The 23,187-nt window shown below is 42.9% G+C and overlaps 2 protein-coding genes across 4 annotated transcripts in view; both read right to left on the bottom strand.

Moving 5' to 3' along the window:
• Positions 1-13,086, bottom strand: part of LOC146575009 (zinc finger E-box-binding homeobox 2) — a 28,447-nt gene extending 15,361 nt beyond the window's left edge. For both annotated transcript variants that reach the window (XM_085275166.1, XM_085275167.1), the window contains exon 1: positions 12,906-13,086. In XM_085275166.1, the coding sequence (XP_085131292.1) occupies positions 12,906-12,963 (58 nt within the window). In that variant the 5' untranslated portion in view covers positions 12,964-13,086. The remainder of the gene's footprint in view (positions 1-12,905) is intronic.
• A 4,258-nt stretch (positions 13,087-17,344) lies between these two features.
• gli1 (GLI family zinc finger 1) overlaps positions 17,345-23,187 on the bottom strand; it is a 53,233-nt gene continuing 47,390 nt past the window's right edge. For both annotated transcript variants that reach the window (XM_085275164.1, XM_085275165.1), the window contains exons 11-13: positions 22,615-22,857; positions 22,166-22,469; positions 17,345-21,958 (exon numbers count right to left, since the gene is read on the bottom strand). In XM_085275164.1, the coding sequence (XP_085131290.1) occupies positions 19,404-21,958; positions 22,166-22,469; positions 22,615-22,857 (3,102 nt within the window). In that variant the 3' untranslated portion in view covers positions 17,345-19,403. The remainder of the gene's footprint in view (positions 21,959-22,165; positions 22,470-22,614; positions 22,858-23,187) is intronic.

The following is a 23,187-nucleotide window of genomic DNA, read 5'->3' as shown; positions in this document are numbered from 1 at the left end:
ATGATGCCATGATAGAGAGTCAGACATCAAGAACGCAAAGGCGAAAAGAAAGAGGAGTAGTCAGAATGAGCAGTGACAGGAAAGCCGTCCAGATAACTTCTATTCTAATCACACCGCAAAGGTGCACTTGCGCCGGCGAGGCGGTGAGAAAAGTGTGACTCAATTTGGAGGTGCATTACAAGAGACAGTGTGAAGAGGGACAGGCACTCTCATCCCCACTTGTACAGTCCCACCCAACTATGTATTCTTAGATTGTGGTGAGTCAACTGTTGACTTCCATGATATATTTTTGTAACCTATAATGATCTTATATGATTTTAAGCACAGAGTTGACAGCTGCTTTAACAAGAACTTAAAAGTTAACAGCTTTACAAGTTTCAGGAAGAAGGGTTATAAATCATTGAGTGTCTCAATACAACAATTTCTATCCTCTAAGATGGGTAACGTCGCTTTATAAAGAATGCTGCTTTAACTTAGTTATAGACAATGCACGCATAACCCGAAACACACCGCAGCGGCACCTTGCCATTCTGGGTTAGTCACTTTGTGTGTTTTCACGAATGCTGAAGGAACAACAGAGCAGGAGGTAAATGAAAAAAAGTAGAAGAAGAACAAGAGGAAGAGCAGCACCTCTGCCTCACATTTTAGCCTCTGCGTGCAAATAAAAAGCCAAATAAATGGGCCCTGAAAACTATTAAAGCAACTCGAGTTAAAAATGACTTGAGCAAATTTTGCGGTTCATCGAACAGAATCACATTGTTTTTTGCATTATGTATGCGAAAATGTAGCAATCAGTTTTCCTCTTTGCAAAAATGAGGCAAGGTGTGGTATGAAGAGGTGTGCAACAAGGCTTTGTGGTTGTCTGTCGTCTTCCTTTGGAGGTTTCCTGTATGCTGCTGCCTGCATGTTTGCCACCGTGTTTACCTGTCCTCCCGACCACCGCAGTGACATTTATCAAAGAAAACAATGTTACCTTGACTGACACAGACTTTTACCTTCAAAGCAAAAGAGGTTTCTGCATCAGTGACCCTCTTTTTGCAGTGCTGCATGCCACACAGTAAAGAGAAAGAGTCAGATGTACTAAATAGTAGTTTAAAAAAATCTATCTATATATTAGGAACTAGAGCAAAAGGCAAAACTGCACATTTACGTAACTTACATATTCAAGTCCACAGTATTCACTGTTCACAGCAATTGACCCCAGTTGAGCTTTTGTAGGTCCGTTTTCATTGTTTTGATTCCAAAATGATAATAAGGCCCACACGAGACAATCAGAAAGTGACCTACTAAAGTTAGAAAGTGACACACTGCCACCATCATTCTGGACTTCCCAACTTTGTCAGGCTAAATTGCCCTTTTTGACTCACTTGGTGTGTCAGTGACTCACCGCTAGTGACAAGTTGACTTCACAACTGCATACATGCTGTGTGCGAGAGCGTGTTTGTGTATGCATGAATTATGCTTTGCTGCCATCGCACTCTGTGTGCATCTGCTGCAACTCAGAACGGAGCTGGTGAGAAAGGTTAGCTCGGTTAGAGGAACACGTTATTTCGAGTTGGCCCTTCGCCTCCTCCTGTGGCGCGGTTTCCGTGTGCCGAGGGATCGGTGCTGGAATGCAGAAACGGTCACGGGGGGACCCACGCGCTCACCACATTGTGAATCAAAACCCAAACTGTGCTTCATTAGACTCCTGTCATTGCAAAGACTCTCACACCACTCTATAAATATCCCAGTCTGCCCCCTCCAAATTTGTTTTCCCTCTTTTTTCTGACACATGAAAATGCTCAGGGACTGTTCCAGACTTCAGATGTGGCTCTTTATTTTGTACGTTGGCACAAGAAACCACACAATAGTGGCTCCTTTTGAATATTAAAACATTCCCTGACGGGGATACAAAGGTTCTGAAGTTTTTTAATAGGGATAAACACTAAATAAAACTTCTCTTTGAGCTTAACAGTTATGCAATGTGGGATTTGGTTAGTTCAACTCAAGCAGCAACGTTGAGTTACTCACTCCATGAGATTTGTTTTGAGGGGGAAACAAGTATGTCTGGTATCCCACTGACTTAAAACATCTGTATATAAGATGTGTTAGAGGTGTTTTGCATGATTTAGTATTAAGAAAAGATCAAAATTCCTTAATCTGAGCACTTAAAGCAGATTTAAAACACAATACACTTCTGAGGAACCCACCCCATTAAGTTCTGAAAGATCAGAACACAGCCCACAGTGGTATTCGCCACTGCAGAAACACACTGAACTGCTTCTATAGCTGACAAAAGGACTGATCAGCTTCACATTCAAAAGTGAAAAATAGTAGAAAAAGTATAATATCCAATAACATGTCTTAATCAAGCTTTGTAATAATACATTTTCTTCTGTTCAGACAGCCTGCTGATGAGACATACCTAACATACAAATGTGGCGCCATCCTCTGGCCTATGTTGGCATTACAAATCCCCCAAATGAGCGATTATGACACCAAACTATCAACTATCAAGTGACAAAATGTGACGTCATCATAGCAAAAAGAAAAAAAAAACGTGCCGCTCTGCTTTATTTTTTGGCCTTTCTCTAAATTGCACACGCCCGTGAACAAAATCGTCTCCCTCTCTGCCCTGACCGGCTTTCTTTTGTCACTTTTTCTGTCCTTGAAGCGCGCACACGTCAATAGATGCAGACAAAAAAGAAAAGCACGCGCTATTAAACTGGTCGTTCTGTGGTTACGCAGTTCTCATTAGTAAGATTTATGAATCATACTGCATATTAATTTACACACATGCGAATACTGGTTGCTTGCCACTTGATACGTGCCGTATGTGCGAGTGTGTGTGTGTGCTGTTGCGCAGAAGAGGCCTGAAAACCAACTCCTTAAAAAAGAAACTAATTAAAGTCACAGAGAAAAAATGCAAAGGCAGCAGAACCACACAAGAAAGTGTGTGCATGTCATTACTGACCTGGCCCACGTTTTAGAAAAAAGAGGCAAGAAGAGAGAGAGTGTAAAACCTCGACGAGTGAAATAATGTGCATAAAAAAAGACTCAACAAGGAAAACGTTTAAAAAGCAAACTTGGGGAGTTTAAGAGGATCTTTGATGTGTATCAGAAGAGGAAAGCAGCCTTGCGACTGGGACGACAGTAATTTTAAGTCAAAGCAGAAGGCTCGCTGACTGGCTGCCTTACTGGCTGCCTGGCTGACTGCCTGGCTGACTGACTGTGGTCTTTGATGGCGCTGGCTGTTTGAAGTGGTTTTCGGGGGATGGGAGCAGCGTGTGGTGTCAGTGGGACAGGGGAGGTACTCGGAGAGGGGGGGACATGATGGCGACCGTACAGCATTGGGGGAGCCCGGGTTGGGTGGAGCAGACGACAGGGAGAGAGGAGGATCAAATAAAGAAAAGAAATGGATAAAAACGGGAAAGTGAGATATGTGGTAACAGCGATACAGAAGAACCGAGGGGATGATAAAGAGCAGGAAGAAAGAACCAACGACTGAGGGGAATGAGGGACGACAGTAAAAGTTTAAAATCTGTGGATTGACAGTTAATGAATTCACAAAAGTAAAGCTTTCAAATCTCAGTCTCGTCCCAGGATGAGGCCTGGACACATTCGCACCTACCGATTACTTGTATCATTTAAGTGATGTTACCTCCCTCTGATAAGCTCCCAGGGTGCCTTATGACTTATTTCCCCTTGCATCCCTCCTGCAGTGCTGCACACATGCACTCTATAATCATAACTACGCTGCTTCCCTGAGGTACCAAAGTTCACTGTGCAACTAAAAAGGAAAAAGAAATTGATTTTGTACAACTTTAAAATATATATATATTTTTTTAACTCTGACTTTCCATTTTTCTTTTATGAGTAACCGGCCCTTATGATTAAAAACCTTCCCCGTTTTGGCAATTTTGCAACCTGTCACATACCACCAGAAATTCTGCAAAAAAAAAAAAAAGGATGAGATAAGACTATCTAGTAGACTGTTACATGATGATAAATGAGAGATTGAACCAATACACGCTGCACTGCTTCCTTTCTAGCCCATAATACGTCCGGTGTATGCATCATGTTCTTTATCATACCTGAGCTTAAGCCTAGTTCGCATGATCTCATAGTGTATAATTCTAGCATGCATCTTTGCTCCATGTGAGGCAAGTTTGACCAGAGTGTTTTGGACTGACCACGTCCGAAAACATGGCGTTTAAAAAACATACGGCTTTGCAAGAACGGGCATCTCATTACTTTTCTAAGATTTCCAGTTGCGACCTTATCATGTTTACTCCTATGTATGCAAAATCACTTGACTGATAACATGAATTTTTGCTGTGCAGAGGAAATGCATTCACCATCTCTAAAGTAAATGATGGAGAGGCTCAGGGTTTCTTCCACTCGCAAAAGAAACCCAAAGAGTGAGCTAAAGGGAGTGTGATTGATATCAGCGTTTCAAACACCGAAAGCCTCGACTGTTACAGGTGGGCATTCATTCCACAGGTGAGGAATGTTTACTCCCTACCAAGTGACTGTGTGTGTGTGTGTGTGTGTACACCAGAGAGATTGATGTGCAGGGCAGATATAGGTGGTACCAGGTGATCACAGGTACAGAGAGAGGGAGTTGAACTTTCCCATGCGTTCTTGTTGTCAGTCCTGGCTTGTTAGGCCCTTTTGTGAAGAGGTACTGCAGTGTGGAACAAAAAATAAACAACAACAACTCACAGATTAACCGATGATAAAGTATTCCTTAGTTACAGCACTAGTCTGGGTATTTCAAACATGTGCAGTACTGTGCAAAAATCTTGAGCCACCCCTCATTTCTTACATTTTGCATCCAAGGAGCCACACAGAGCCACACACTGGGCTTTCTGAGGGTCTATCAGTGTTGTTTTACTCAGTTTCACTCAAGTCCTTGCACCTGACCATTTTCAGAGGAATGCTTTTTTAGGCCGCTAATGAATCATTCAAGCAAAACAAAGGTCACTAACTGAAGTGTTATGTTTACACATAACAGACAACTTAGCAAAGAGACAATTACAAATTGTATTTTTAGACACTTTGTTTTTAGTAACAAAAGCACGTAATTTGTTCTGATTTATTTAGCTGAATTGGCAAAAGAGGGCCAAAAGTAACACATTCTGAAAGAATAATATTTTTTCCACTAATGAGGTGATTCCCAGAGAGCCATTAGCTGAAAACTTTGCATATCTTGGCGTGGTGTGCAGTGTGTCCTAAAACACATTTTTTCAGAAACTGGACAAGAAGAAAAGAAGAAGTGACAGTCCGGAAAAGAACAAAACAAGCAAAAAAAACCAAAACGTATGCATTAACTGTTCACTGAAGCCTCGTCAGAAGTGGACTAAGAGCATTCTTAAGAAAGGGAAACAGGGAGACAAGGCTGAGGTAGGCAAGAACTGGACTGATAGTCTGTGACAATAGGACAGAAGTACAACAGCGATTGTCTACGGTGGAGGCTCTGTCATGGTTCAGGTCTGGATTTCAGTCAGTGGTCAGAATCAGAATCAGAATACTTTATTAATCCCGAAGGAAATTAGGGTTACAGCAGGCAGCACGCTAATGGCGCATGCACACTTACAAAGGAACCTTCTGACCAACTTTACACAAACATCACATTGGGGAGACATGTCAGAAAGGTAGGCTGATAGGAAAAAAACAACGAAAATACATAACATGAGGTAAGAGGAGGAGAAAAAAACTCCACTCAGACTGAGCTCCTAGTGGGAGAACAGTTTGATAACAGAAAAAACACCTCAGCACAAAAAGCACATGACTATCATTACATGGTGTAGGGGATAGAGGTTATATTATAAATGATAAATGCAGAAATATTTAGTCAGATTTTGCTCCACCGTGCAATACCATGTGGAAAGCACTTGGCTGGCAAAAACATTTTTCAGCATTACAACAAACCCAAACACACTGACAATGCAGTAAAAGCATACCTGGATCGAAAACACACAATGCAACACTATCAGTTATGGACTGGCCTCCTCTGAGCCCGGAAACAGTTTGGTCCTGACAGAGATCAGAACAAAAAGGAAGAAACCTCCAAAGAAGAGCTTTGCATGTACTCCAAGATGCCCGGAGACCTTTTCCTGAAGACTACTTAGGAAAAGCTAAATATATATATATATATATATATATATATATATATATATATATATATATGCAGCTGCAGTAATGCGGACGTTGCACCGGTCCGTCGTGGTGAAGAGGGAGCTGAGTGTAAAAGCGAAGCTCTCAATTTACCGGTCGAGCTACGTCCCTACCCTCACCTATGGCCACGAGCTGTGGGTAGTGACCGAAAGAACGAGATCGCGGATACAAGCGGCAGAAATGAGCTTCCTCCGAAGGGTGGCTGGCCTCTCCCTTAGAGATAGTGTGAGAAGTTCGGCCATCCACATCGAAAGGAGCCAGCTGAGGTGGTTCGGGCATCTGACAAGGATGCCCCCTGGGCGCCTCCTGGGTGAGGTGTTCCAGGCATGTCCCACCGGGAGGAGGCCCCGGGGCAGACCCAGGACACGCTGGAGAGATTATATCTCTCGGCTGGCCTGGGAACGCCTTGGTATTCCCCCGGACAAGCTGGAGGAGGTGGCTGGGGAGAGGGAGGTCTGGGCCTCTTTGCTTAGGCTGCTGCCCCCGCGACCCGACCCCGGACAAAGCGGATGACGATGGATGGATGGATGGATATATATAGTATTTTGTTTATGTTTGCTTGCTAATGTTTCAATAAATTGCTGCACTTATTTTGCATTTTTCTAGCAAAAGATAAATAAATGTGTGGTGGTGCAAGACTAGTGCACAGTACTGTAGCATTTACACCACATAATAATGCAGCATTTTAAAGCTACATACACAGTTAAAAAAAAAAATAATTAAGCTGGATTTATGGTTTTTATTCATAGAGAAGAATTTTGGGAATTTAACCAATGCAGAGTTTATACAGACGGAGTAACAACAGATCGATAAAGAAGTGAAATTTTTTTAAAAGGAGAATAAAATGCTAAAAAAAAGCTCAGATGAGAGGCAAAGACAAGCTGCAGAGGAAAGTTTTCCTTGTTATTGATTTTGTTGTTTTGCACTTGGTTTTCCGTTGGCAGGAGCCAGGCTAAAAGATCAACAATGGCATGAACAAGCTCATCATATTTTTGACACTGCCCCCAGGTCATGGTAAACACAACTACAAAGTTCTGAGTAACACATAAGGAATACCAAAACAGCACTATGGTAAACCACAGCTCCTTTAATTCCTTTTACCAATCTTTATGTACTTTAGACTCTCTACTTGCAGTTCACATGCACCACGTGTTTAACCCTTGTATGGTGTTCGGGTCTGTGAGACCCGTGTTCAGTTTTTTTCAAAAGAAAAATTAAACAATTAATTATTTTTTCACGTGTAAATGTGTTGTGTCTTTCCACTCACTCCACTTGATTATAACTGATTTATTTATAACATTTTATATAAAAGAAAAACGAGAAGCACATTAATTCATAAATGTGATCTAACAAAGGTAAAGGGAAAAAATTAACCATGTTTGCTGTTCATATGTCTTGTAATTGGGATGAAGTAAACATCTGTTGAGTAATTTAACATAAAATTGTTTGATAGTGTTAATTTGGAAAGCCAAAACTCTAGCGGGTCCACCAGACCCATGAACACTGGCTGAGTAACAAAAATACGAACACCACACAAGGGTTAACCTATCTATTGCAATACTGTGGTAATGAAACAACATTTTTAGTCACCAGAAATGAGTTAAGCACTGACTAATATTCATCTTAAAGACATTAAAAACCTACCCCCCCCCCCCTCCCCTGCAAAAAAAAGTAAACTCTGTCAAGAGCAGATGAAAAGCGATTAAAAAGAAGAAAAAAGTGTTAAACTGATGAATCCACAGACAGTGTTTTTTGGCAGGTGTTATGTGGCCTCGCCTTAGCGGTGATCAAGGCAGAGCCCACAAATACTGTCCATCTCTCGACCTCATATCAAACTATTCCTCATTCAATCTCCTGCCCTGCTTCCTTTATATACTGGCACGCTCTCAGCCAGCTGAGGGGGCCTTCCTGCCTGCCAGGCTGCTCTCATTTCTCTCCCTGTCTCTTTTTCTGACTCTCTTCTCTCTTTCTCTGCCACCCATCTGGCCCTTGTAATACATGACAGCTGAAGCAGGGTTTCCAAATTTAATTTGAGGTGTGATAAAAACAGCACATATCTATAAAGTGTATGCAGAGAGCCTGCCTATCTGGATAGTTTTAACCTCTTTTTTCTGTCAAACATGTGCAGCATATCAAACACACAAACGCAGGCTGCCTGCAGTAAAAGAAGATCCACAAATAGACTTGATGTTGAGGAGCAGTGCCAAAGCAATGTCAAAGAACATAATAATAAGACTGCAAATGTACTGAAGGTAATCGATTTGCAGCATCAGGGTATACAGTGTGTTAAACTTTCTCGAATCTCCAATGTGAAAATACAGTTGTTGTTAAATATGTGACAAGTACATGCCCAGTCACCTATATATATACACACACACAAACACACACAAACACACACACATGCATACACACCTCATATGCTTTGTGGCCAGCAGTGTTATCTTACAGTTGAAACGTGTGATCCACAGACATACACTCACTTCTCGAGTTTCCGTCTACCGAGGCCTCTTCATAACTACAACGGAGTTGCAATTTTTCTACAAAAGAATCAGAGTGGTGCAGTTTGAATGAAACCCTCATTACTGCAAGCATCTCCCAGCGATTCCAAATTAATTGCATACTTTTTGTTGCCATACCCTGAAAGGGACGCTTTTGTAACAGCTGAAAAAAATTGGAAGAAACCACGGCACTGCATTAATTAATCATTGCAGTGGCAATATTTTCCAAGTAATCGCTGCTGGAGAGGATCCCTGCTATGGCAGTCGTGCGGCATGAACGTACAGTAAGACATGAGACTGTTTTGGCGGCTTGGCTTTGTAGGAAACATCAGAATGAGCAATAATTGAATGAGCATGTTTAAAAATTCCAGAGGGACTCAATCAAGGGATTCCCCATTTCTGCCGTGTAGATCGGGTATCAAACACGCAGAGCAAGGACGGGAGAAATCTGTGACACTTGGAGCTGTGGGAACGTTTGAGAAACAAACAAGGAAACGCTTAGATTGTCCTTGATCCATCGCCCATCGTGACTCCTCTGTTTCTACCCTACACACCCCTCAAACCCTACATCTCATCTTTTATAACCGAAGAGCTGTTTTCACCGTCTCTGTCAACCCCATCATTTCCCCACCTCTGTCATCTTCCTCTCTTCTCGTCTTCTTCTGTCCCTCCCACCCGCTGGTTCTGACGCCTGAGCTGAGCCCCTTGAAGAGTCCTGGTAATAAACTGTGGTGCCTGAGCTCTTCATTGCTGTCTCGCTCTCCCCACCCCTCATCCCAGAGCGCCGATACATCTGCCATTAAAGTAGGCTCGGTCCAAAAGGCCCAGCCCCTCCGCTCTGTACAGTACAAGCACGTCAGCCTTTAACGTTCCAACGCTTCCCCCCACCCCCCCAGTCTCTCCTTTTTCTTTCTTTTTTTTTTGTTGCTCAAATCCTTTGTGTACAGTGTGCTATGCTCACTGTGGCAGCGGTGTGCCAGAAAAACCCACACAAACACACGTATGCGCACACATACACAGTCAAAGACACACAGCTGGGCCCCAGCTGCATACAAAGACTGGGGTTTGGAAATCAATGAAGGAGAAAGAAGAAAGGGGGGAAAGGAGTTTAAATATATTGGCACTTGAAAAAAAGGAGAAAATGAGAAAGGGAGAGAGAGAGAAAGCTTTCTCTTAAACAGGCACATCCACTCAACGACAGAGTGAGGTTTTTAATGAACCAACAAAACATAAAGTGCAAAGCAGCAGAACTAGATATGTTTGTGAGGGTGTGCACGGTCCTGAAAGCAAAGATTCAGTCTGATCACATGTGACAATGTTGTTCTGGCAAGAAATGGCTCAGGGGAAAGCCCAGATACAGTTAGAATAAATTATGCCAAACAAATGCAATAAGAGAAAATAAGATATGAGGAGTTGTTTCATTACGTCTGTTTTACAGAAACTGAAATAACTTCTCACAAATCTGTCTCGATCCCTTTCACTACTCTTCTTCTTCGACAATTTCAGCATCTGTGTCACTGGCTGTGTACAGAGGCCTGATGTTGAGCTGATGGCTGTGTTCTCGGCTAATTAATTCTCACACTCTAACTGGTAGATCAGTAAATACAGGTTTAACTGTATAGGTTTCCAGTCTTGATCCCGGGACTGTTTCCAATCTGCCAGGAATGAAAAGTTGTAATTTCCTCACATTGCTCGATATTGCTGAACATTGACGGTTTTATTGGGGTAGACAGAGACATAATCAATGGGCGCCTTGGAGAGGGAAGAAAAGTTAGTGCTTTTTCTCTTTCTTCTGGTTTGGAAGAGATCCCCAGATCTCTGTCTTATGAGTCGGGTCTGCCAAATTCATTTGGTTTTATCAAGGACCTTTAACTCCCTCCTCGCACAGCCGCCTCCAGCCCAGCACATTCCAAATTCTGCTTTAATACACACATCTGCACTCTAACATGAGGATGCACATGCAGCAAGCATGTTGCACGCAAAAAAAACCTCTTTGCATGCACTGATGTGTTTGTGGCTTATACTTTGTGTAAGTACTCTGGTTGGTGCACTAAGCACTGATAATAATTACAAAAGAGAGCCTAAAAATAGATGTTTCACGGAAAACATCCATCAACATGAGTTAATGTGACTAAGCTTAATATCAATTCATAATCAGTTTCCTTTCAGTTCCTGTTCGTTTTTAACATGCCTTCATTTCTTCAGATCCTATTACTTAATAAATTTTACTGGAAACTGACAGCAGGTGATGCTTATCTCTTCTCTACGATCACTGCAAGAATTTAAAAAAAAAAAGAAAAAACTGGACAGTTTTTTTCTGGTGGCCTGATAAGTGACAGGTCCTTGTCAGTAAGTGTGCTTTTTAGCTGATAGCTTTCACGGTAGCGTGATGCTGTTGATCTGTGAAACAGAGTGAAGTCGGTCGACAAACTGCATCGTGACAGTCAAAGGTGAGAGTGTGTGTGTGTGTGCACATGCACACACGAGTACCCGTTAAAGCTGAGCGGTCAGAGAGGATCTCACCCTGGTGACGCTTTGCTAGAATTCACACCTTTATGAATAAAATGAGGAAGCACTTAAACCAAACTAATAAACGAGCAAACCAACTCCTTACACCAGCTAGCTTTGTCGCGCTTGCATGCCAGATCTGAGGCAAACAACAGCAGTGTATGGTTTGCGATGGCTCTTAAAAGAAACTCCATCCATGTGTTTGTGTGCGCCCTTGCCCTGGCCACTTTTTAATGACAAAATATGCTCTGAGATGACAAAAAAAGAGCCCAAACTAACCCAACTTAATTCTTTCTGTCCTGGGGATTCATTTACATTTAGAGTAATGGCTTTTTCTGCAGTGAAGTGCCAGCAGCATATACTCCATTATTATTAGCATAATTCAGAGGTTTTAGTCTAAGGTTTCCATTTGATATATTTAGAAAGGGGTTTCAAGTTAAATTTAGGGTTCGAGAAACATTCAGTGTTCAATGTTGTGGATAATTTTAGAGTCCGGGGTTAGGGAAGTAGGATTTGATTCCAACATATATTTTCAGTCCTTATTAGAAGGCTGGAAGAACAACTGTTATTTTAAATGTGTGCCTATCAGAACTCACAAACAGAAGCAAGGATACACACACCTGAAGAGCGACAAACAAACATGTGCTGCTTGCTGCATGCAGAGCAGCGTCTTAACAAACTTTCTAAATACAGCATGCAGTCTTGAAGTTCCTCTTAGAACAGTTTTGGGGAGTGCATGCAGAGAGACTGACAAGATCTGAAGCCTCAAGGTCAACTGACACTTTCAGCTAATTCTTGATAATCAAGATGGATAATCACAAAAGAATTAGAGAAAGATAAAAAATGTTAACTGTGCACCATAGCAGAGCTGAAGAGTTGTGCACAAGGAATTTCTGCTTTGAATCACATTTAGAAATTTTGTTTTTTAATGTACATATTTTTTAATGTGTACTTTTATTTTCTTTTCTTTTTTTTTTTAAATAAAACCCTTTTTAGTTGCAGGACACTAATTCAAAGCTTTTCCTTTTTCTTCAGATGCTGCACAGTCTATTTTTGACAACCAGCAGACAAAAGAATATCGAACTGCATAAAAGTTGCTGCAAACTAAAAAAAATCCAACAGTAAAAAATAAGGGAACTGAAACCTAGAAAGCTGCAGTGTCAGAGCAGGTTAACGTTCCGCGTGAAAAGCAACTAAACTGCGTGTCAGAGGTTGCGTACGAGCCAAGCGCACTGCACTACATAACAGGGGGACTGTAAGATGTAGTTTGACAACAAGGATTTCCTAGTAAGGAAAATAAATTAAATAGTCTATCCGACTTCATTACAGTTTATTGGGCTGTATATAGTTCTTTGTGCTTTTTCTTTTTATTTAGAAATGATTTTTTCTTTTTAAATCAGTAAAGAAAAGTCCAAAAGTTTTCCTTAAAAGCGAGCAGCCACAAGTTTTGAATTCCCAGGTAGAATAATCCCTGTGGTCCAGACCGAAACTGACGGTTCATCCCTGTGTATTAATCTGCAAGGCTTTCACAAGACATGTAAGGAAAAAAAAGCGTATGAAGCATGAAATTATAGTATACAGAACAGCACTAAACGGGGGCTAAAAGAAAGTGTAGTTTTCATCTGGAAATCACACAAGAAACGAGCGCAGTTCTCAGTGAGGGCTCCTGCCCGCTGCAGCAACACGCCAACATCATTACCAACTTTTTCAAAAAGTTTTCGTCTTCACGCCTCTTACCTCGGTTTCTCCTGGGGTTGGCTTGTTTCCTACGCTTTCCCCGACTTTCTTCTGTCATCTTTGGGCTTTGTTTATTTTCAGGAAAAAATAAAAAGTTGTCTGGGGAGCGGTGCGACTGCGTGTCCTGAGTGGCTGCCTTGAGAATGAATGGTGTAGAAGCATCGCCTTCGGTCACAGCGGGAGCCTCAGACCTTGATGGGACTCCCACGCGAGCGAAGGCGACGAGCCTTAAGGAGTGATGTCAGCGGCAGAGGCTGGCCCTGAGGTCAGTCTTGGCATCGTAAACATACACCTTCCCCAGTCCGAGTGCTCATACAGCCTGACAGTTACAAAAAACAAAAGACCCGACTCTGTTACACTTTGACAGCATATCTCGAATTTGCTCCCTTGCACCTCCTCTCTACCCCGAAAGCGACAAGGTCCTCGTTGCCTCCATCTATTGGGGAAAAATTAAAGCCATACTGGCCATACTGAAAATGTTCCTCCATGCATTATCTAAAGACAGCTGCTGAGATGAATGAAAATGTTATAAATTATTAATGCAGTTAAAGGTGAATTAGGCTGGGTTGTTTATGGGGCCAGTTATTATTAAGATTTTTTTTAAAACAATGGTGAGATTTGGTGATGGGATTAAGAGTGTTCTCTTCGTTGCAGGTGTAATTTTTTATAATTTAGCTGATCAGGAAAGGCTCTCCCTGTCTCTGCAGCGTGAGCTCCTTTCTCATGGAGCCACCACAGTAGGCGCAACGTCTCTACTTGAATCTGTAGGCTCTCTGCCTGGGACTAAATTATAGGCTCAGTCTGCAACATTTTTACACTAAATGCAGGTTAATGACAACAGGTATATATAACCCCTCTCCACCGCCCATCCCCCCTCCCCTTCCCCCTCCCCTCCGTGTTTTACGGCTTGGCTATTATTCAAGCCGCAGTCGCACCTGCGCCCGAGTATCCCGGAGTGGACCCCGTCCTGCGCCCTATTCAGCTTGGGATGGCTGTAGGAAGTGATGCATTGACAGTCTTTTGTGTTGCAACCTGCACCGTAATCTGTTTTGCAACTGAAAAAACATCCGAAATAAAACTCTAACGTAGCGTTCAGGACCCCTACCTTGGCTCTTTTTTTTTTTTTTTGCCCCCTCCACCTTTGAGTGGCTTTGCCGCATAATAAGAGCGACCAGGTAGCTTTTCACGGCGCATAATGTGTCCCGCTGCAGGGAGTCCACGTGGGGCAAACAAACAGGGACCTGACAGAGTGACCCAGATTAAGTTAGGCTAAAGATGGAGAAGTAAAGGGAGATTATACACACTGACTTTTTTTTAACGAGAAGGCAACCCAACAGCAAACGGAGTAGCCAACCAGAATGAGCAGACTTTAAGAATCAGAATAAGCCTTAAGGGATATATTTGAAATATATAGGCATTTTTATAGTACTCAAATTACTTCCATCTTGTTACTTTTTCCAACACTACATGAGCTCAACTTTACATTTAAAACAAGACCTATACCCCGTCCCAAAATACATTCCCCTTTCATTCCTTTGCCATCATGACATGAGGAGGTTTTTTTTTTCTTTAATGGATTCTGGAAGAGAAGGCATCCTGAAGGTGGGGAGGGAGCACAGGGCAGAAGAAAGAGAAGGACACAAGGGTCATCATGGCTCTTTGTGGTAGGATGGATGGAGGAGAGGGTGGAGAGGAGGTGGATGAGGAGGGGCAATAAACTTTGGCACAGATGAGGGTCACAGGGGTGCAGAGGTGCCTCAGAGGTCCTGGGAGCTGCTTTCTTTCTTTTTTTGTAAATTTTAAATACCTCCACATCCACGTCGATGCGATGGATAGGTGGATTTTTCCAAGCAAAACGTGAAGTGATTTCACTCAGGTTATAAATTTTGGTTGAAGGTCACATGCTGCCTGAGCTAAAGCATCTATTCAACAAACAAAAAAAGATGCGCTATATTACACTTATTTTCATAAACTGACTACACCCAGGTGGAGCAACACTGTGGTGGTATAGTTTGAGTTTTGTCCTGTCATGCTTAAACAACACCGCTCTCTCTCTCTCTCTCTCTCTCTCTCTCTCACACACACTCACACACACACACACACACACACACACGCACACACACACACACACACACACGCACACACACACACACACACACATGAAGGAAGCAGTCCTACTGGGGTTTTGTCCCAATCTGTGGTCTGTGGGTTCAAAGCTTCTTGCATGGGGAGGAGAGCCCTTACACAGCATATTAAGCAGGAGTTAATTATATGCCAGTCTAAGTGACAAAGGGAAAGAAAAGCCTTCTTCTGAATGGCAAGACAAGAAAAGAGAAAAGTCATTATGCTGCCCACTTCTTTGCATTTGAAAAACTCTGTTCTTATTTTGGTATTTCCATTCGCCACAGAAAAATGGTGACCACATTACAGACGAGCAACAACACTATCTTGATATTACTGCCATCTGACTTATTACATTAGATTTTTTTCTTTTTTGACACGCACTCGCTCTGGTTTGGTGAAAGGAGACGTGTTTTGCCTCGCAAAGCCTTTGGTCTGAAAGAAGAAAGAGGATAATGCCCATTTTGAGCATATCAGAGCAGGTCAGTGCGCTTTAGATTTGGTCATTTTGTCAAGCAAGATTACAGTGTAACCACTAAAGCTTTGCAGTAAATCCTTTAAAATGAGCACCATTCAAGTCTTTTAGAAGGCATTATCTTTAAAAGGGTGAAATTGTACTACTTTTTATAGAGCCCATCTCTGTCAGTTGCATCTATAGGTGGCCTCTTAAGTGTACATGGGCGAGGTAAAATAAGTTTGTTTTGCACTAACATGTGCATGTGTATGTGCATTTATTTATAAGTGCAATTCTTCTTTTTGTCCTCTCTCAGCATAGATGCTTCTGCAAACACCTTATGTGACCCCTCTGTGGAAACAGAGCTATTGTTTCAAATCACAAATCTGGATATGCCAGAGTGCAAATCAGTAGTCCCTCAGTAAAACTTCCCCTTGCCTTGGAGCAAATGAGTCAGCTTCAGTATCACTGCCAGGCTGTAGTGGCTGCCCGTGAGTCTGCTGTGCCATGCCACAACACCGCAACGCCAATATAGTCTAAGCACACTGGGGCCCCGGATCAAAATTAGCCACTGGAGAAAGTAAAGGTAGTGACAACATCTTAGAAAGCCAGCTCTGTAATGTAAATCAGCTTTTCGGGCTTATCAAGAAAAAGAAGAAGAATCGATTAAATGACAAATTATTTTGGTCAAAGGAGGAGAAATCTGTGTAACCAGTAGTTATTAGGAGGTGACACTGGTATTCTAATATTTCAGTTTTAAAAGTTTGCCTGTAGTGACTTTATTACAAGTTGCAGTCAGTTATAAATCAGTTAGCTGGTTTGGCTCGTTCGCGCGGTGCTTTTATTTAATGACGTTATGGTTACTACAGCTCACGCGCCTGTAAGGAAAACCGAATGCCTTAGTTTTGACCTTTTGACTGGGACTATGGTTGGGCGCATTTTCACGATTTCACGACAAAACATGAACAATAACGTAAACTGCGACTTATGGTCAACTTACCAAAATTCATAATGTTTCTTTTAATCAGTCGCTCAGTGTTTAGAGGTGAAGTTTGAACAGGTGTACATGGTTCTCCTCGTCCCGGCGGAAGGATACCTCGTGGAGTCCCAGGATACAGCAATAATCGCAAGTTTATTACAGGGAGGAAATATACTTTTCTTTTCCGTTTTCTCTAATTTTACTCCAGTCTGAGGGGAAAAAGACTTTCTGCTTAAACTATTCTTGACTCATGTTCACACCACCATCTACCACTGCGTTTCCACAGTGCCCACTGACCACAGAGCCAGTCCAGCCAGTTTCGCTGCTCATCGACTTAGCAGACCGCTCAAACCCATAACACATAACTGCTATGAGGTTTTAATAATAATAAAAACAATTAGATGGAAACAGTCTGTGGGATTAAAAACACTGATGATTTAGGACCAGAGCCTTCAGCTTGGTCGTTTGGACAGACCAAATTTGAATAATTTGGAAGAGTAATTCCATTTAAGCCCTCGCGGGAGTGACAGATTAAGTACAGCAAGCAACGCTATCAGGTCTTCGTTTGCAGAGAATTAAATTTAAAGAGCCTACAGTGTCTGCCCACGCTCCTCATGTTCTACTGCACTCTACTGGAGAAACGGAGTCACTGCATTAACTCACCAGACAAAAAGACTGCTTGTAGCAAGGACAAATATTAAATCCTCTTTATATACAATTTTGTTTGTTAACCTAGATCCATGTTTAACGCATAATTCACTCTTCAACACATGAGCACTACAAAAAACAACAACTCCATATTGCTCATTTGAGCATATGTGGAACAAAACTGCATCACACAACAAGAAACATGCAACAGAAAAGTTGGACCACAAACATTCTGCATCCATCCCAAACTCAACATGTTTATTCATAAAATGGTAAAATATAGCACATATGTATAAAAATGTAGAAAATTGTACACAAAATATAACACTTGGGCTTTTGTCTAATATAGTTATTGCTGCTATTTTAATTTTCGGTAGCTACAGGTGATATTCTTTTGCCAGCAAAAAAGTCAGAATGAAAGGTGACAGTTACATAAAAAAATACACACATAGAAGGCGACATCCATGAAGTTCATTAATATAAAAAGACAATTTTTTTTTACAAAACATTTCATACATTCTAAAGCATAGCACTATCAGTCAATGTTCATGCCCTTATTTCTAGTGTTAGTGTTGTGTTAAAAATAGACTATTTGTGCATGTTTTTCTCATTTGTAGATGTCTTTGGTAGATTGTACTCTCCCCCCGTTCCTGCTAATGCTTAGTAAACTTTACAGTGGCATCATTATTATTATGAGCTGAAAAGTCATGTGAAATGCTTCATCAATACTTTAATGTGGCTTTGCTGAGTGTAGGCACGGTCAGGTGTGTTCTTGAATGACTATTTTAAAAAAATACTGCAAATATTCTTTATTGTCAAAAAAAACCAAGAGGTTCATGTTATTAGTAATAAGAGACGGAGACACACAGTGCTGCAGTCAGTGCAAAGCCACAGTATAAAATTAGTTCTCGTATAAAGCGCTGCAGCCTACTTCTGCATCATACAGCTCAAAAGTTGCACAAAAGTACCTCAGTGTGCCAAGAAAATGACGATTTTACAACAGTGGTAGCAATTATTTATTTAAAAAAAACCCACTCATGCCGATGCCCTGTTGTGGACTATTAACGCAGCATTTTTCATGCAACTCCTCTTTGGGATTAGAGCCAAAGTGCAGCAGCACCGTACTCTGAATGTACCTCAGATTCTCAACAGTTAGGCAACTATTAATAATCTGTACAGACCAGCTGAGTCAATTTGTATCCAGTAGCTTGAATACCCACCATACTCAGCTGAGTCACATATGAGCTGTAGTTGAGGTTAACTTTGAGTAAAGGGATGTTTGAGTATATTACACATGTTGACATGTAGTGGGGATTGTGGATACGTGTTATGTTCAAGCTTTGCTCACTGTATGAACACAAATGGAAAAAAATACATACACAGCTGCTTTAAGAATAATTACAGTAAACATGTGGAGTGCAAACTCTCTGTCTGGAAAGGCAATTACAACATACATGTAATATGAACACCAAAGATTCAAACACATCCTGAGTGTCTCTGTGCGGTCACGTGCAGGGGAAAGTGTGTTTGTGTGGGAATACTGACATTGCTCTGGTAGCATACTGTGTTGCTCCTGATAAGGAAGAAATCCTCAGCGATAAGGAAAAATGATTTCACGATCACTAAAAGCATTTTTTCTCTTAACTTGTCAAACATTTTACTATGACATCCCTCAGCATTAGCCTTCAGAAACCAAGCAGTCCATTAAGACAGGGGTATTACCTAATGTCACATACATGACACGCTGTATAAACTTATTTACATGTTTCCTTCTGTGCTCCATACGTGACTGGAATGCCCGTTCAGAAAGAAGTTCAGCGTCATTCAGGCAAACAGCTCCGTGTGCAGGCACAGAAAAACACCGAGTACCGAGGCAGCGGGAGATAACTGCGAGACGCTGATCAGGCACCTTTGGTTTTAAGGTTTTTGGGTGAGGATTTGTAAAATTTCGACCTGTGTGGAGGGATCACAATAGTAGCTTGGTCTCAACTAAAATTTTCCAGAGAAGTATTAAAAGATGCTCGCCAGCTCGGGATCCTGGTTTTAAAAATACGGAAGATGTTCAGTTTACATATAAAAGCATACAGGTATAAAACAGCACAGATTTTTATTCTGTTTTAAAACTTTTTCTGTTTTTACACAACTCAGTTTTCTTATAATGTACGAGAGAAAAATCATGTTAAGGGACAGAATTTGTTTTCTTTTCTGAAACCTCAGGCTGGTTGCATTTAACCTGGTAAAGGCCAGAGTGTGATTGTTAGCCTTAATTTCTGTATAGCTGCCAAGGAGTTGTCTTCTAAGACAGTGTATTCAGGTACTTATTCTCCCCAGCTAGTGAGGTTAGCATGGATGTCATGTCGCCCACAGCCATGTTAGACAGGCCAGACCCTGCAGCCAAGCTGACAGAAGTCTGGGGTGTGGTGAGGCGGGATGAGGCCTGGGACGAAGATCCCGGTTGATCTTGGATGGGATTGTTGACATCGCTGAACGACGAAGAGTCGGCATCGTCGATGATGGAAGTGAAGTCTATGCGAGCATTGTCCAAGTCCAAGTTTTCTAGGGCGTTTGAAATGGGGCCAGACTCAGGATAGTTAGCCAAAGGGGTGGACTTTGTGCCACCTACTGGGTCCAGACTGGACCCCATACTGTGCTGCTGGTTAAGACAAGGCCCGTTTTGAGCGTCCATGTTTTTCTCCATACCGATGTTTATCTGACCCGAGTAGTATACGTTGTTGTTGTTGTTGGAAGGAGAGAACATTTCACTCTGGGGATGCTGTGGATGCTGGACAGGAGGAAGTCGAACGCCTCGCCTGGGACTGGAAGTGGAATGGACAGGGCTCAGGTGTGGTGGGCTGCCAAGGTAGCCTCCTCCCACCTGTGACAGACTACTCTGGCGGCTGAGAGGTTTTCGGCCCTGAGGAGGTCTGGGGACCACCATTTCCTGGTTATAACATGAACCTTGGAGACCTGCCATCTGCTGGTCTTTAGGTGTTACTGAGCTTGGCACACGGCTGTGGGCCTGAGGACTCATGACCAGGTTCTGGTTGGGGTAAGGATAGGTCTGGCTGGAATAAAGATTTTGGTTTTGGTGCTGTGGACTGTGTTGGATCATCGCTGCCTGACCACTCAGATCCATATTGTCAGAGAGAGGAGAAGGTTTTAATCCACTCTGCTGCTGCTCTTGCTGCTGCTCCCACATGAGTGCTTGCTGGGACTGCACATAACTCCTCACCATCATCTCCTTTACCTGCATCATTGGGGTTTCTGACCTCTGACCATCAGCCAGTGCAGAGCCAGCGCAGCCCAGACTTAATCCCTCTCCACTGGGAAAAGGGTTTTGGTTTGGCCCTTGAAAGTCACACCTGGGGTTGTTAGAGTTCCTCATCATTACCTGCCCTGTTTGTTGTGGGTAACCCTGCGTTTGCTGCAGAAGCATGCGTTGATGATGGAGCTTAGCGCTCTGACAGGCATCTCCAGCTCCCATCCCAGGGTGGAACTGCTGCTCAGGCTTGATTATGAGTTTGTGGGTTCCATCTGAACTGCTGTAGAGGCCTGTTTGATTGTTGAAGTGAGCCTGCGTTTGTTGTGGGTGCAAGCTAGTTTCTGAATACTGCATAGCTTGCTGGTTCTGAAGAGTATGGCTGGATGTTTGGACCTGGCTATGGGTGTCATTCCAGGGACCTCCAGCGTCACCACCTTGGCCTACACTAGGGTAATGGGGACCAGAGGGACTGAGCTGGCAATTGCTCATACTGTACTCAGCTTGTTGCAGAAGTGCATTCGACATGCCTTCTGAATGAACAGGTCTTGCCTGTGCCATTGGATTTACACCAGCGCTGGCAGTCACGTCCCCTCCCTGGCTCGGGTACTGCCGCTGCATGTAACCCCTCTCGGGGCAGCTCAGGGCATCATGGCTCGGGGACAGCTGAGTTGAAATGGGACCTCCATCTACTCCTCCAAGGGTGTGATTGTGTTGCTGATATCCCATGAAGTTTCTCTCTGCAGGTGGCAACATCATGGAGCGATCCCTGTTGTCAGCGTGGTGGGGCTCCATACCTATAGCTTCCATCATTACGTTCTCCGTAATGCTCGGAGGCCGGGGGGAATACATATGGCGGGCAAGGCTGGTGTCAGAGCCACGGTGTTGCAGTGCATTCCTTCGGCCCATCATGGCTACATTATTAAGGCTATTGAAGCGCTTGGGAAGAGCTTGAGGGTCAGCAGCGGCACGAACTGGGTCACTGGCTCGCCTGTTGTTATTACCTGGAGCTTGGTGAGGGTAGATAACACCGGTGCCATACTCTGTGTTGGCGCTATGCCTACGAGGACCAGCTTGCTGAAGGAAAGGAGGCAAAGGCTGACCATGGTACTCACTCAAAACACCTCCTCTTCTGCCAGGAGTACCTGGCTGCTCCATATTAGGTAAAGGAGTAGGTGGTGGTCCACCAGTGGCTGCAGCGTATTTGGCTTTTAGGCTGTACTGCTGAGCTGGGGTTAAATTAGGAAGGCCGGGCAACCCGCCTCCAGGACATGGAGCTCCTCTGCGATTGGTCTCAGGAGAGAGAGGGTCTCCCCCAGCCTGTTCTGCGCCCAGAAGGTGACATCCTCCCCCAACCGTTGCTCCCATTTGCGAGCCATCACTGGAGCGTCGGCTGGACAGGTAAGGAGAAGCCATGGAGGAACGACGGCTCACGGTGTAGGCTGAGCTTAGACTGCTGGTGCCACTTCCTCTCCTGTCATTAGTAGAGCAGGCAACTGTTCCCCCTCCAAGCTCATGATTGGACAGCTCCATAACACGTCGATTTGAGAGAAGTGGAGAAGGTGCACACATTCCCATACTCTCCCCTGGACCTGAAAACAAACATCCAGGAGGAAACAGCTTAGAAGTGTTAAATCGTTACAAATTAACAATATTTTATTTAGTTTTTTAAAAATTCAGTGTGTTCCAGTGAAAACATTACTGAACAGCTAATGTAACAATCTAAGGTATATTTAAGCTCAGCAGTTGTAGTTCTATGTTTATGCATTGATTTTAACTTGTTTTATGACACCATGTACCAGGTATTGCAGGAAGCTTGTTGCTGCCACCGCGTCCAGGAGGGGTTGGCCTGCGGATTTGCTTCAGCTTGTCAATCTTTAGATTCTCCAGCCTCTTCAGAGCCTGCGCTGACATTCCCATTGTTCCCGGCTCCCCTCCACCTCCCCCTCCACCTGCAACACCATCTTCCAATGCTGTGAGGTCCTCCAGACTACCGGCTGCATTAGGGTTCATTTCTACACCGCTGTCGTTGTTGTTGGTGCTCCCCAGTGGAGAACGTTCGCTACTGCAGGAAGACTGACCACCAGGGCTTGGTTGGGATTTCTGGAAGATGTGAGAGACAAAGTTAACTTTAAAAATGGGATAAAGTTTAATAAGAAAATATGGAAGGGGTCCCTATTTTTTCCACTACATTGGAGTTTTGTTATGTTATTCATTTGAATGATATAGAACAAATTGTAACCCTCACCAGAGAAGTCTCAGGAGCCAATAGTTTGCAGTCTTCTCTGCGTGCCTCTTCTTTCTCCAGCAGCAGTTCAGAGTTGGGACCTCCAGGGTTCATAACTGAACCGGGGGGACGAGGGCCAGTGTCTCCACGATGTTTCTTGGTGATGTGGGCCTCAGGGCCGTGCACGGTCTTTACATGTTTACGCAGAGAGCTTGGATCTGTGTATCGCTTGGTACAACCAGGGATTTTACACACATAAGGTTTCTGTAAAAGACAAAAGCACCTTATGTGAACTCCTTGCATTCCACAGTTTACTTTACTGCTGCTTCCCTGCTATGTAAAATCTTATGATTCAAATAGAAATTATTTCCAATTTATGTTGTGTATCTTGGCATGTGAATCTCTACAATACATTTATATTAATTTATACAATTATTTTACATGAAAGCGTGTAATGAAACAGCACAAAACAGTTACATGTTACCCTTTAGGAAGAAAACACATGGTTTAATCAAATAACACTGTTAATAATACAGAGCTTACACAGCAACATGCACGTGACATTCAATAGCTAAGCACTTTTCGGAGGTGAAT

The sequence above is a fragment of the Mchenga conophoros genome, linkage group LG5 (genome assembly GCF_057382185.1).
Source record: "Mchenga conophoros isolate Kocher_MC1m ecotype Shallow Benthic linkage group LG5, M_conophoros_male_GT1.1, whole genome shotgun sequence".
Lineage (NCBI taxonomy): Eukaryota > Metazoa > Chordata > Actinopteri > Cichliformes > Cichlidae > Mchenga > Mchenga conophoros.
Note: the sequence above shows the minus strand (reverse complement) of the source record. Positions and strands in the feature narration are given on the sequence as shown.